This window comes from Acinonyx jubatus, chromosome A2 (assembly GCF_027475565.1).
Source record: "Acinonyx jubatus isolate Ajub_Pintada_27869175 chromosome A2, VMU_Ajub_asm_v1.0, whole genome shotgun sequence".
In the NCBI taxonomy this organism is placed as follows: domain Eukaryota; kingdom Metazoa; phylum Chordata; class Mammalia; order Carnivora; family Felidae; genus Acinonyx; species Acinonyx jubatus.
In genome coordinates this window covers 90,879,062-90,894,391 of record NC_069383.1, presented here as the reverse complement: position 1 = coordinate 90,894,391, position 15,330 = coordinate 90,879,062, and the positions used below count along the sequence as shown (strand labels likewise).

The 15,330-nt window shown below is 48.2% G+C and overlaps 1 protein-coding gene across 2 annotated transcripts in view; it reads left to right on the top strand.

Annotated features, from left to right (window-relative positions):
* The window catches only part of LAMB1 (laminin subunit beta 1), a 74,116-nt gene that overhangs the window by 36,814 nt on the left and 21,972 nt on the right, over positions 1-15,330 (top strand). For both annotated transcript variants that reach the window (XR_008296908.1, XM_027071664.2), the window contains exons 16-23: positions 176-299; positions 999-1,203; positions 2,383-2,526; positions 2,738-2,969; positions 7,699-7,862; positions 8,895-9,119; positions 10,164-10,378; positions 11,078-11,174. Coding sequence is in view for 1 of the 2 variants with exons in the window: in XM_027071664.2 (XP_026927465.2) it covers positions 176-299; positions 999-1,203; positions 2,383-2,526; positions 2,738-2,969; positions 7,699-7,862; positions 8,895-9,119; positions 10,164-10,378; positions 11,078-11,174 (1,406 nt within the window). In the remaining variant the exon portion in view is untranslated. The remainder of the gene's footprint in view (positions 1-175; positions 300-998; positions 1,204-2,382; positions 2,527-2,737; positions 2,970-7,698; positions 7,863-8,894; positions 9,120-10,163; positions 10,379-11,077; positions 11,175-15,330) is intronic.

The window sequence follows — 15,330 nt, the reverse complement described above, 5'->3', positions numbered from 1 at the left end:
CTGGTATCTTGCCTTGTGCGTTGTCCAGTTAGCATTTCCGAGCCACAGCCAAACATGGGCAATTGCCTTTCTTCCTTGGCAAGGATCTATGTAGATCTTCGACTGATGGACTGATGGATTGGACGCTTAAAAGCTGACTTTCTGTTGTTATTTTTCCCCTCTCGTTTTGGGGCAGGTATGTCGTCCTTCCGCGCCCCGTGTGCTTTGAGAAGGGTGTGAATTACACGGTGAGGTTAGAGCTGCCTCAGTACACGTCCTCCGACAGCGACCTGGAGAGTCCCTACACGCTTATTGACTCCGTAAGTGGAAGGTCATTTCTGACGTGAAGGTCATGGGGGAAAGGCTGGGCAGAGAGGGTTCATCTGCTCCCCCAGAGGATTTGATGGAGGGGTAACATGGAGAGCTTAGGTACAGTCATTCTTTCTCGCCTCCAATGCCACTTTGCTTATTTATTTTATTTTATGTTATTTTATGTTTGTTTTTTTGAGAGAGAGAAAGATCACACATGAGCAGGGGAGGAGGAGTGGGGGTGCGGGGAGAGAAAGAGAGAGAGAGAGAGTGAATGAATGAATCTTAACTAGGCTCCACGCCCAGCACAGAGTCCAGCTCCCCTCTTGATCCCACGATCCTGGGATCATGACCTGAGCTGAAATCAAGAGTCTGATGCTCAACCAACTGAGCCACCCAGGCGCCCCTGCCTGTTGATTTTAATAAAAACTCTGCTATCTAGAAAGGATTTACTCAAGCTATGAGCTTGATGAAAATAAAAAGTATCTTAAAAATGGCATTGCAAAAGCCATCAGGCTCTGTAAGGTATCTCTAAATTTTTTTCTGGCAGGACTATTTACGAGCGAAGAGGTATTTACTGTATTGAATGAGTCCGAGTGTTTTCGTTGCCGGAGTCAAAAAAGCATTTGGGGCTTTCACGTGTTGGCTTGTTTCAGTTGACGACACAGACACCACCGTAAGAACGCTCTGCTGTTCCTCTTTCTCCCCAGCTTGTTCTCATGCCGTTTTGTAAATCACTGGATATCTTCACCGTGGGAGGATCAGGGGACGGGTTGGTCACCAACAGCGCCTGGGAAACCTTTCAGAGATACAGATGTCTGGAGAACAGCAGAAGTGTTGTGAAAACACCAATGACTGACGTGTGCAGAAACATAATCTTCAGCATTTCTGCCCTGTTACACCAGACAGGCCTGGGTAGGTATCCCCGACCCCTCTTTCTTGACAGGTAGGAGTACTTGGCACCGCGAGGTGTGTTGGAAGGCATGCCCTCCAGTTCTGTGGTAGGCAGGTGGCAAGCACAAAGGAAATAGTGTCTCAACTGTGATTTGTCTTTTCTCTTTTTCTTTCTTTCTTTTTTTTTTTTTTTTTTTTAAGAATATTTTAGTGATGAGGTACCTGGGTGGCTCAGTCGGTTGAGCATCCGACCCTTGGTTTCGGCACAGGTCAGGGTTTCCCGGTTTGTGAGTTCGAGCCCCATGTTGGGTTCTGTGCTGACGGTGTGGAGCCTGCTTGGGATTCTTTCTCTCTCCTGCTCTCTCTGCCCCTCCCGTGTCTCTCTCTCTCTCTCAAAATAAATAAACAAACTTTAAAGAAAAAAAACCAAAGGAATATCTCAGTGATAGAGCACCACTATTTTAGTGATAGATGCAATCGATATTCAGGAAATACACACGGTGACGAGGGGCAAAGCCATGAGGACGCTGCATTTCTGTAGGCAGGTGGGGACTTGGGATGGAATCAGGGAGCGTCATACTACTGAAGTTTGCTTTTCTCCCTGAAAGGTCATACCGCTCCCAAAGGTCACTGGCTTTTGTCTACGGTCCTGTGCTTATTTGACCTTTCAAGGCAAGGGGAGAAAAACCTTAATGACCTCCTTCCGAGAAAAACTGCTTTTATCTGCCAACTCTGTCTCCTGTTGGTTCCCGCCTGCTCATCATAGGGATGACATTGTTTGAAATGGGAATTCTGAATAAGCCAAGGTGGTGAAGGGGAAGGATCAGGGCAAGCCCAAGGAAAGGAGTGGTCTGGTTCACAGCCAGTGTGACTGGCTACATGCATTGCTTTTTTTAAAATATATATAATGTTTTAAAATGTTTATTCATTTTTGAGAGAGAGAGAGAGAGAGAGAGTGTGTGGGGGGGGGGTGGGCAGAGAGAGAGGGAGACACAGAACCCAAAGCAGGCTCCAGGCTCTGAGCCATCAGCACAGAGCCCGACGTCGGGCTCGAACTCACATAACACTAGATCATGACCTGAGCCGAAGTCGGACGCTCAACCGACTGAACCACCCAGACACCCCATGCCACGCTCCTCTCTCTCTCTCCTGGGGTTGGCTGCTCCGTATCTCAGGTTCTGACCTCTCTCTCCCCTGCAGCTTGTGAATGTGACCCCCAGGGCTCCTTAAGTTCCGTCTGCGATCCCAATGGAGGCCAGTGCCAGTGCCGGCCCAACGTGGTTGGAAGAACCTGCGACAGATGTGCCCCGGGCACCTTCGGCTTTGGCCCCAGTGGCTGCAAACGTACGTTAATCAGAATTGTCACGTATCCGTTGAGATGACCTGGGAAATACCAAGCTGGGCTTTGTGACTTTGGAAGGCAGGGCTTCCCTCTGCAAAACCCATCGCCTGAGTCACGAGCATTCTGAACCGGGCACGGGGGTGCTTCTGTTTGGGGGTGTGTTTGCATTTAGGGAGTTTCTCAAGGCGGTTCCACCCTCGCCTGTCCCTTCAGCTTGTGAGTGCCACCTGCAAGGGTCCGTCAACGCTTTCTGCGACCCCATCACTGGCCAGTGCCACTGCTTCCAGGGGGTGTATGCTCGGCAGTGTGACCGGTGCTTGCCCGGCTACTGGGGCTTCCCCAGCTGCCAGCCCTGCCAGTGTAACGGCCACGCCGACGACTGTGACTCTGCCACCGGGGCGTGCTCGGGCTGCCAGGACTACACCACGGGGCACAACTGTGAAAGGTACGTGCTCACCGCCTCTTTTTTTAGGTTTTTTTTTTTAATGTTTATTTTTGAGACAGGGAGAGACAGAGCATGAACGGGGGAGGGTCAGAGAGAGAGGGAGACACAGAATCTGAAACAGGCTCCAGGTTCCGAGCCGTCAGCACAGAGCCCGATGCGGGGCTCGAACTCACGGACCACGAGATCGTGACCTGAGCTGAAGTCGGACGCTTAACCGACTGAGCCACCCAGGTGCCCCTTTTTTTTTTAATTTAAATTTTTAATATCTCTAGAGGAGTATAGATGTCTAGAACACGTATAACCAGAAAAGAGTAAATGTGAAGGTCTAACATTTCACATTATCTTACGATGCAAATCACATCAAGTTTTTATTGTGTCATCATCAGAAATTATAACCACTGCTGGATGTACATATAAGATTATTGCTGCATGAGCATTTTTGGAGTGATCAACTCAGCGGATTTTTAGGAATCCAAAACTTCACAAGATCCCCTTTTTTTATTTTTATTAAAAAAACTTTTTTAATGTTCATTTTTGAGAGAGAGAGCAAGTGGTGGAGGGGTAGAGAGAGAGGGAGACACAGATTCTGAAACAGGCTCCAGGCTCTGAGCTATCAGCACAGAGCCCGACACAGGGCTGGAACCCAGGCACCCCAAATCCAGTTTTTTTTTTAAACAAGTTAGTTAACGTAGTATACTAATGATTTCAGGAATGAAATTTAGTGGTTCATCACTGACATATAACACCCTGTGCTCATCCCAACAAGTGCCTTCCTCAATGTACATCACCTATTTAGCCCATACGCCTACCGACCTCCCCTCCAGCAGCCTCCACTTTGTTCTCTGTATTCAAGAGTCTCGTATGGTTTGTCTCCCTCTGTTTTTATCTTAGTTTTGCTTCACTTTCCATACTTTCACCTGTTGTGTTTCTTAAATTCCACATGAGTGAAAGCATATGTTTATTTTTCTCTGACTAACTTATTTCGACACTGTAGATCCATCCACATTATTGCGAATGGCAAGATTTCATTCTTTTTGATGGCCAACTAGTATTCCGTTGTATATAAGTACCACATCTTTATCCATTCGTCAGTTGATGGACATTTGCGCCGTTTCCATACTTTGGCTATTGTCCATATGCTGCTATAAACATTGGGGTGCATGTGCCCCTTCAAATCAGCATTTTTGCACCCTTTGGATAAATACCTAGTAGTGCAATTGCTGAGGCGTAGGATTCCCGGCCTCTTGAAAGCGAAGAGAATGACATCATTTTTGGCTGAGCAAACAGCATCTTAGACCAACACCAGGCAAAAGCTCCAGCAGACTCCAGAAGGTTTCATTTCTGACCACCTCAGTATTTCCTAGGAACTCAGTCCTTTAGCTAGTCCGTAGTTGATTCCTTCTATGCGCTGGGCATTGTGCTGGCACTGCAGAGGCAGCAGAGAACAAAACCAACGTGAGCTGCCCTCCTGGGGTGCCATCCTAGAGGTCAGCACAGACCTGGACGGAAATCCTGTCTCAGCGGATTCTTGCCCAGGACCCAAATTCTGAAATGTTAATGCCTAAATTGGGTCAAGGTAGAAACCAAATCCGAATAGGATTAATCAAATTTTAGACGGCTTTTTGGTTTGAAACACATTATGCGGCTACAGGTTCTGGGAGACCGTAGACAATGTGCATCGGTATACCTGTTCTCCAGGTAGCAAATGAATTGAGTAATTTTTATACTCTAAAGCATACCCCACTGGGTATAGTAAAAGAGGACCTACCTAGAACGTACCCCTACTAACAGTACAGCCAAGCTCGGTAGATGAGAAATAATCCATGTGGAAAAATCACATGCTGGTTTACACTGTTCATCACTAAATAAAGGCAGATGTGCTATGAGAACCTGATTTTTCTGGAGTTAATAGTCTTCACCTTTTACCCCAATAGATTTTTCTGTCTTTTAACGTCCATCCACACTATCTGGGACTTTTGTTTTTAAAATAGCAACAAATGCTTCAGTCAGTGGGAAAATTGCTCATCGAATGAGAGAGAAATTGTCCATGGAAAGTGAATACGTGATTCACTCATGGCAGAAAGACGTGCCTGGACGCAAATACACGGTTCCCGGCTCTGTGCTAGAGTGGTTGGTAGTCAAGAATTTGGAGGTTCCAGTAAACTACTCCATCAAATAAAAGTGACTCCTTCCAAGTGCAAAAGTGCCTTGTAAGAAGATAACAAGGAGACAGTTATACAAGTCTTGAAAGGAAGAAATTAATATATTGATGGTGTCGGTTTTTTGCATTAAGTTTTTCATTCTTGTTCTTTGGAAGATAGAGAATAAGTTTGAGAAAGACCGACAGACGAGAAACTTAGATTCAAAAGGACAAGGGGGGGCCTGGGTAGATAAGTCAGCTAAGTGTCTGACTTGATTTCAGCTCAGGTAATGATCTTGGGGTTTGTGGGATCAAGCCCCGCCTTAGGCTCTATGCTGACAGTGCGGAGCCTGCTTAGGATTCTCTCTCCCCTTCTCTCTGCCCTCTCCTGCTCTAGCTCTCTCTCTCTCTCACTCAAAAATAAACTTTAAAGGGGAGCCTGGGTGGCTCAGTTGGTTAAGCGTCCGACTTCAGCTCAGGTCATGATCTCACAGTCCGTGAGTTTGAGCCCCACGTCAGGCTCTGTGCTGACAGCTCAGAGCCTGGAGCCTGTTTCACATTCTGTGTCTCCCTCTCTCTCTGCTCCTCCCCTGCTCATGCTCTGTCTGTCTCTGTCTCAAAAATAAAAAAACATTTTTAAAAATTAAAAAAAATAACTTTAAAAAGGACAAGAGAGTGGGGTGGGGAACACAGGTGGTTACCCGCCCTGCGGGTGTGAAATCCAGCATGCTGGGCAATGTAGTGGGACGAGCATCTGTGAGAAGAGCCTACTTGATATTTGGGACTGTTTGGGGTTTTATTTGTAAAGCGTTTTGTTTCTTTTAGGAAAATGAGGGTGTGGGAGGGGGAAAATTTTTAGCCCTGCATTTGGATGACAAAGCTTTATTAAAATATCTGGGATTCTGTAAACCAACTTCTCATCTTTCTTTTTTCTTTGCTTTTCTCTTTTTTCTTCATTCCAAGAAGATCAGAGTTTCAATCCTGTGAATTTAAGAAGTAGCCCTTGGTTCAGCTCACTCCCAAGGGGGGAAGTGGTGGGAGAGGCAGGAAATGAACACTCAGTTTCTATCATGAGGTAGTTGGATGTATTTCACCTAGAAAAGCCTCATAGAAAACTTTTTCAGAGCCCGTCATGCAAAATTGCTTCACCTCTGCTGACTTTCCCAGCACATAATCCGGGAACATGTTCTTGTATCGTGTCTGTGTCTAATTAAATAGAAGGTTAATTTCCACTAAACAGCTTTCCCTTGTATTTCCTCATCTCCCTCCCTCTGCCCCATTTAAAAAAAAAAAAAAACAAAAACTTCTGTCTCAAAAGGAAAAGAGCAAAACAAAAACAAGCCATGGAAAACAAAATGAATTGGCAATGTTTAGACCTGCTCTAAACCTGTCAGCTCTGCTTCTACCCTGCTCCATGACCCTGGGGGAGTTAGCTCACCTCTCTGAGTGTCCCGCCATCAACGAGTACCGTAACCAGGTTGGGTTAGATGATCTCCAAAGTCCCTTCAACCTTTTACGTTACAGGAAGTGAAAAAGTAACCCAATTAATCACTCACGTAGAGAAGCAGCATCACATAGAAGAATTCTTGGCTTCAGACAAGTCAGGAGGCTGAATTCAGATCCTGGCTTATCAGTAACTGGCTGTGTAGGCCTTGCAAGTCATTTAGGCTCCATGGATTCCTGATCTGTAAGGAGAGGAGTTGGGAGTTGATAAATGACATCCCTTGTGTGTCTCTTGTTTGAAACCACCTGACGGGCGCCTGGGTGGCTCAGTCGGTTAAGCGTCCGACTTCAGCTCAGGTGATGATCTTGCAGTTTGTGAGCTCGAGCCCCGCATCGAGCTCTGTGCTGACAGCTCAAAGCCTGGAGCCTGCTTTGGATTCTGTGTCTCCCTGTCCCTCTCCCACTCCCCCACTTGTGCTCTCAAAAATGAATAAATGTTAAAAAAAAATTTTTTTAAAAACTAAAAAAAAAAAAAAAAAAAAGAAACCACCTGGAAGACGCAAGAGTCCTGCTGCTGGAGCGCATCCTTATCAGCTTTGTTACTGGTAAAGGCTGGATTGAAGAACATTCCACCATGGGCTTGCTAACTGATTCATCACACCTCCGGGGCATCGACAGACGATCGCATGCTGTCTTCCCACCCTGCACCCACCCCCTTCTCCAGACCCTTTAATGCAAGGCAGAAAGCTCTGGAAGGCAGGCAGCTGGTAGGACAATAGGGTCACGTGAGGAGATGTATCTCTTCTTCTGGGGGCGGGGGTGGGGAGGGGGGGAAGTGAGTTAGGGTCCTACTGCAGTGACCCTGCAGGTGTTATCCCCAGACCAGCAGCATCAGCATCACGTGGAACTTACTGAGTTAGAAATGAAGGGATGAGCTAGCAAACCATTTTAGCAAGCCCTCCAAGGGATTCTGATTGGTGTTACCGTTGGAGAACCAGCGCCCTAATGGAAAGTTCTCCAAGTCAAAACATGAGGAATGGGGAGTGAACATTCCCCAAGCAGAGAACACAGTTTCTAAGATTCCTTCTTGTAACAGGTTTCTTACAACTGTGATTCATGGCCCTCTCTCCTCTGCGACTGATGCAGGTGCTTGGCCGGTTACTATGGCGATCCCATCATTGGGTCAGGAGATCACTGCCGCCCTTGTCCTTGCCCAGATGGTCCCGACAGTGGACGCCAGTTCGCCAATAGCTGCTATCAAGATCCTGTTACTTTACAGCTTGCCTGTGTCTGTAATCCCGGATACGTTGGTAAGTAAGGTACAGACTTTTGGAGGAAAGGATGTGTTATATTTATGAGTGTGGTTGTTGGTTAAAGAAAAAAAGATGAAGAGGGAACCAATTGAGTTTCATTTTTACGATCCTTAGTTACACCTGAAGGGAAGGTGAAACACAAAAGATGCTCTTTTCCTGTTGGGCATGTGGAGAAGAGAATTCTCGAGTCTCCGTGATGATGTTATAATACAAAACAGGATAGCAAGTTCACTTAAATCCATGAGTGAATCCCTAGGAATAGTTTTCCCTTACTACGCAGTAGGAAGATTATCTTACATTTTACTTCTCCTCTCCCTTATCCAGCTCCTGGCAGAAGGGTCTCAAGGTAGTGGTGAAGTGGCCAAACGGTGGGCGGAAGGAAGACAACTGCCATCCCCAGATGGCCCCCAGATAATGGAATTGGTCAAAGCTAGATGTGTTCTTTGTGGTTTAGTATACTCACCATGATCTGTCAACACTCAAGGAGGACAGTTCCTTGTGAAAATAAGCTCCCTTTCATTTCACCCCTGATGCCACAGTTTCAGATACTAGTTGGGCTTATTCTTAGCGGAGAAATATTGGCCCACGTGTCAGGATTTCAGGATTTCTTAGGGAAATTGGTCATCACGAGGCACCCCATTTTGCAGGTTGCTCACGCAGGAGCGGTGATTTTTTTTCCGTTAACGTAATGTTTGCATTAGGAGTTAAGATCAGTGAAGCTTTACGCTGTCAGGTGGCGATTTAGCTCCAAATCGGCTCCACCCTATGGAATGAGAAGCTGAAATGTCCTGTTACAACTCTTGCAACTGGCCATGTCCCCGCTGTGGCCTCTGAGCCAGGGTGCCGCCATGTTGCGGACTACAAAATTCTTCTTGCCCCTGGCATCTTGTCCGTCCTAAAGACGGGGTCATCCCGGGCTCTGGGAGGAACACAGCACTGCCTGGGGGGGGGGGTGCAGGAATGTCGGCGGGGTGGGGGGTGGCTGGACTTTTCAGTCAGCAAGCTGAAGGGGTTGTGCTTGGTCACCAGGCTCCAGATGTGACGACTGTGCCTCAGGCTTCTTTGGCAATCCCTCGGACGTGGGGGGCTCCTGTCAGCCTTGCGAGTGTCACGGCAACATTGACACGACAGACCCGGAAGCCTGTGACAGGAAGACTGGAAGGTGCCTTAAGTGCCTGTACCACACGGAAGGGGACCAGTGCCAGCTCTGCCGACTCGGGTACTATGGGGATGCGCTCCGCCAGGACTGTCGAAGTAAGATACGGATTCATCTTGCCCGCTTAGAAGGACTTCTGCCTTCTTCTTCATCATCGGGAGATAATGACATCTTGAGGTGTTTGTTTCGTTTGGGAAAACCCTTTTAGAGTTTTTCCTCTGACAAAAGAAAGATGAGACTGACTTTTTTTTTTTTTTTTATAACATCCTCATTTTCTGGCAAGACTGAAGTCCCAAGATGTAACTCAGTGCCTGAGGGAGGGAACCGAAAAGAAAACTGTGTAGCTGTGTCACCACGATAAGTGCCACCCAGTAGAGTGTATTGATTTTATGTTCTGCCCGTGAACTTGCCGATGGGCTGGGGCTCCTAGGTCCTAAATACCTACTGGGGTCCGTACCTTTCCTCGTGTCATTGATGGGGAGAGCCTTCCCGCTTAAGGGGAAGGAAGGGACATCTCTGAAGTGTCTCCCGAACATCTCCTTCCTCTCTTATCAGGAATCAGCCAGCATTTCTTCCTCTGCTGCTGCTGCACAGCCCGGGGCCCCATAGTGTAGACGCCACCATGCGTGGAAGGTCGAGGGCCACCGGGACTGGATTCCCCCACCAGCTTAGTAGAGGGCTTCTACCTGCTTTGTCTGACAACGTTCATTACCGCTGCTCCCTGCCAAGAATTTGAAATCACTAGATATCTCAAGTCCCACAGCAGACTTTTTGTTATTTCCAGTTAAATCCTCAATTTTCAAATGATTTGCCAGCAGCTTGTTAAGTGTGAGTATTTCAGAAATGCTGTTAGGCAAAATGTGTCATGCTGCCCATTCACCTGGGATATGTCGGAAAGGTCTGCGTCATAAGAACTGCGAAAGAACAGCACTTTTAGTGTTTTGGGGGTTTTTTTTTGGTTTTGTTTTTTGTTTTTAATCCCTCCATTCCTTTCCTTACTTGTTTGCATCTCCAGGCCAAAATCTGGAGAGGGAAAATCTTAGCCATGAGAAGGTAGCGAACTTTTGCATCGCATTGGGTGTGTTGTGAATTCTAGGAACTTGATGCATGTGAGTAAATCCGATCCCGCTGTTCCTTTACAGAATGTGTCTGCAATTACCTGGGCACCGTGCAGGACCACTGCAACGGCTCTGACTGCCAGTGTGACAAAACCACCGGTCAGTGCTCGTGTCTTCCTAATGTGGTCGGGCAGAACTGTGACCGCTGTGCGCCCAACACCTGGCAGCTGGCCAGCGGGACCGGGTGTGACCCGTGCAGCTGTGATCCCGCTCATTCCTTTGGGCCGTCGTGCAATGAGGTGAGGCGCTGTGGCCGGGGGTGAGGCTGTCATGGCAGAAGGAAAGGGTCTCATCTGTAGGAGTCCTGCCCGTCGGGTGGCTTGGCCCCAGTTAGAGAAGGGCACCCCCTCCTCACGCTCGCAGCCTCACCTCGGAGCACACGGCTTGGCAAACACAGCGCAGACTGAATATCAGCTCTCACTTGATGGCTCGTCGGGGATGACCTTTCAGTCCAGGGCCCCTGCTGTGGTGTGGACCCCCATGAGCACGGACAAGGGTGTGCTGTATCTCCTCCATACCAGGCTGCTGAATCAGACCCTTTTCTTAGCTGTCCAGCCTGAAAGGAAGCCAGCGGCCATTTCCAGCACTGCAAAAGGTGCTGTTGTTTCCTGACGCACCCTGAGAATGAAGGGCTCCCCGCGGCAGGTGACTCTCTCAGGGTGGCCTAGGTCTTTAGCGGTTTGTGAAGAAACCTGTAAATAAAGCCTAATGTGCTCTGGGCCTTTCCAGCCCGTGGTACAGAACAGCAGGGAGGAGACGCTGGCATGGGGGCCCGAGCACCCAGGAGAGAAGTGAGATTTGCTTCTCCCGTCAGGATGTAGGGGTCTTTTCAGGCTAACAGTCCAGTCCCACCTGCCCTAACCGGCAGCCGAAGAAGAAAACACACGCTGCCTCCCACCCGTCAGCCCTTGTGACCGAGGTGTGTTTTCTGGCCGCAGTTCACGGGGCAGTGCCAGTGCATGCCTGGGTTCGGAGGCCGCACCTGCAGCGAGTGCCAGGAGCTCTTCTGGGGAGACCCCAACGTGGAGTGCCGAGGTGAGGCCGCGGGCATTCTCGGTTGGCGTTGGATCAGGGTGGAGGGAGCAGACAGGTGTCTCCCCGAGCTTTTTGTCAACTCTAAAGCGGAATACCAGTGCATTTATTGCTGTGCTTCATTACAAAAGAAACTCGCGCTCGTTGTTTGAGAAATGACTGGGGCGCCTGGGTGGCTCAGTCGGTTGAGCGTCCGACGTCGGCTCGGGTCACGATCTCAGGGTTCGTGAGTTCGAGCCTCGCGTCAGGCTTGTTGCTTTCAGCCTGTCAGCACAGACCCCGCTTCAGATCCCCCTCTGCCTCCTCTCCCCCACTTGCCCTCTCCCCAAAAATAAATGACTATTTCAAAAAATAAGAATAAAAATAAAAATCTAACGAACGTAGCCCTATTGAGAGCGTAGGTAGTAAAAGCAGGCCTGCATTCCCCAGGGGGTAACCTTTGTCTCTGCACAAAGCCGTGTACACGCTATGAAGACACACAGAATGGCTTTTTTTAGATGCTTTTAACCAAAACGGGCTCATATTAACCATGTATTTCCGCAGACTGACTTTCCCCCCCTCTGAACAGTATCTATGGCCAGCTTCCTTACCAGCACACACGGAGTTAAATGCCTGCTCTGGTAAATTCGTCCAATTCCAATGCGTCAAGTGCACTCTGCTGACAGCGAAAGCCATCGGTGCGTGTGCCCCCGTGTGATGTCCCCACCAGTGGGAAGCAGAGGGCAACGTCCTCACATCTTTACGCACAACAAAAGAATAGGTGACAGGCACTCTAGGTCTGTTACGTGTGAACAAAAGCCAGATTTTCATGTAGGCTTATGATAAAACTGAGTACGAGGGAAGACTTGACATTTTCTTGAGAACAAAAACTTGTTGAAATCATGTGAATCGTAAGGGTTGCTCAATTTTCATGCTGTTGCAATTTCGGTTTGGACCTGCCAGATATTTTCAAATGTTTTCAGGTCTTAAAGGGAGAGCATTTGTGGAAAGGATTTTAATGGACTGTTTCTATTCTGTTTTCCTGTTTTTTCTTTCCTACTTGGGTTTTCTTCCCCATGTTCCACACTTACAAGTATGGAGACTATCTCTGTAGTTTCTTCACTGGTCTTGGATATGTTTTCCTCGTTACACGTCTGAAATTCTAGGTCCCTATCGGACTCTAAATAAAAAGTGACCTTTTTGTTTTTTGGATGCAACTATCACAAGAAATGATACAGATGTTCAAGTTAGCGGTTCCCTGAGTATCTCCTTTCCAAGGTCAGAACCGAGATACTAAGTGTTCCTTCAGAGTCTGCCCATCTGTTCCTTAACGAGGGGGGAGAACCAACCCGAACAAATATCAGATGATTTGTTTTTCAACCGAGGCTTGGTCAGAAGGGTTTGTACCAGCATCATAGGTTAAGGTCTGTTCCGCAGAAGAGATGATCCTTGCAGTGTGGATGGACAAGGGCTTCTCCACGCATCGTTCTTCAGTCCAGATGTCGGTTCCTCATGGGATCTGATTTTCGCACTGCCTTTAGAAGGTCCGTGACATTCAGTGAGCTACTTGCTCTAGGTTGTCTCCCTCAAGTGACATCCTGTTTAAAATACAGTTTCTCCAGGGCCATAATCACTCTTCTCTCAGATCCCTCAATCTCGTAATGCCCCCAGGGCTTGAATTTCTCCAAGTAATGGTTTTATCATGGCTTAGAGCCTGATTCTCCCGGCGTGTGTCGTGGGCAAAATAGCGCTGGCCGCCGAAGCTTGCTGACCTTTGGCTCTGTCTAAGCTTCGTGCCCACGAAAAGCCCATTACCCGGAGCTAGAGTCAATCAGGGAATTGTTCACTTGGTGCGCAGAACGCTACCCCTCACCCTTTCATCTTCAAACTTTTAGCTCTCCATCTGCCAGGGGAATCGTGGCTCATAGGAACAGTGTTCCCTTATTCAGGTCAAAAGTTAGATCCTGTTTTAGAAATTTTGCAAAGAGTGAAGTCCATGACATCTGCAGCCACTAGTTACTTTGCTTTATCCAGCAGAGAGGTCAATCTCGAAAATGTTGGGACCCAAACAGCTCCTAATCTGCAAAGCTTCCAGAGAGAGAAAGAAAGACGTTACTTAACAGTGGCTGGGGGCGGGGAGGGGGCTGGTCACCGCATCACAGGGCCTCATGTGTCCAAGATGGCAGTGCGGCAGGACTAGTGTGATTGGATGAGACAGGGGCAAAAATTTAGCAGCACCTGGAGTTTGGGCTTTGGATGGACTAGACTATCCTCACAAATAGAAATAGGGGGTGGACAAGTTCTAGAAGGGACGGGGTCCAACAATGAGTAGGGACAGGAATAGGTATCGGCTGAAATTAGATGGACCCGTGGGGGGAAAAAAATGTGACCGCTTTTCTCAAATTAGCTAATTAACTGCCAAAGAGTCTTCAATTTCAAATCTTTCGGTTGGAGCAGGGCACACATTTTGACTTTCTGGTGCCACTTTGTAAACAGCATGCTTATAGGAAGACCCAGGTCATAGCTAAGTTTTCCCCTTATGGAAAAAAATGTGGTTGTGTAAAAGACAAATGAGTTGAGCCTCAAACTTATAACTTGTTGAATGTTCCTATTGTCCAGGCGGGCTGGGGCTCTTGGCCAGTCGTCCGAGTCTGAACAAGCCCACCACTGTGCTGGGGACGGAGAGAATCTCGTCCACCCACCAGTGAATGTGCCGGAGAAAACCTCAGCTTGGAGCGCCACATTGTGCCCCCTCAGGAGTCAAAGGGTCACATGTGGAATCATTCTGTTGATTCATAGATCACGAAGGGAGGGCTTCTAGCTGTTGGAAAAGGCCAGTGTCTCTTAAACCAGCGCAAATTGGAAATGTGCGGCATAGGTGAGAGGTTCTGGGTAGTGGCCATGTTCCCATCATGCTTGCTTCTCATTTCAAGGTGTCTTTAATAGAAAAATTAAGTGCATTCCTTTGCTCAGGCATGAGTTTTTAGAACACTTGTGCTCTTGGGCTGGGATTCACTTAGTTACCCACCTTGTACTTTATTTGCTGTGTGACTTGGGAAATCAGACTTAATTTGGTTCTTTAGAGAACCACAAATACTCTTGTTAGTAGAGGGAAGCCTCGTCTTCCATGATCCTCAGCACAGCCTGTGTCTCCTGGAGGGTGGGCCAGCCCACAGGCGGGCGAACCAGGGCTCAGTCAGCAAACCCAGCCCCCTGCCTGGGTGCGATTGTTTATGTACCGTCTGCGGCCGCCTTCGTGCTACAGAGCCAGAGTTGCGTAGTCGTGACAGAGACCATACGGCCTGCAAAGCCTAAATATTTACTATCCGGGCCTTGAGACAGAAAGCCTGCCAACCCTTTGACCAGCCAGCCAGCTCCTTTCTGCAGGTAAAGTCGCTATTGCCCAATTTTCATCCCCAAACCGAAGTTATGTTAGCAAGACCGAAAAACAGGTGGGGCCAAGGAGGCGGAGAATTTAAAGCAAAAATCACATTTAAGAGACTAAAATGTTTAGATGTCCCTTGTGGTGAAATGGAAGTTCCTGGGTAAAGAATCAGCAAACCTTTCGGCATTATAGCAAATCCTGGAGCCCCGTGTTACTTTGAGGCAGGGTGCGAGACAGAAGAAAATAACCCCGTTGCCTGAATTTAGGATAGAGCATTTTCTTTGCTTTTTTTTTTTTTTTTTTTTTTTTTTACTGATTATTTTTGAGAAAGCGCAAGTGGGGAGGCGCAGAGAGGGGGACGGGATCTGAAGCAGGCTCTGTGCTGACGGCAGCAAGCCCAGTGTGGGGCTCGAACTCATGAACTGCGAGATGATGATCTGAGCCCAAGTCGGACGCTCAACCGACTGAGCCCCCGGGCACCCCGGGATGTCGCACTTTGTGTGTCCCAAGGCAGATTTAAGTTTTAGGAAGAAGGCTGGATATGAACACAGTACTGAGCATGAGTGGGGAGTGGATGCAGCAGAGAAGCGCCAGGCGCTTGGCAGGCCGCCTGAGGAAATGGCGCACGTAGAGTAACCTGATGCAAGAGGTAGGAGGAAAGCGGTACGGACCTTTCCACCTGTCAGAGGAGGCAAGAGCCGCAGGATCTGGAGCCCTTCAGCAAGGGGCCGGGGAGAAGGTTCGCGCTGGTGGCCATCCACAGAGAATCTGAGGTGTGCGGAGTGCTTGTGGGGA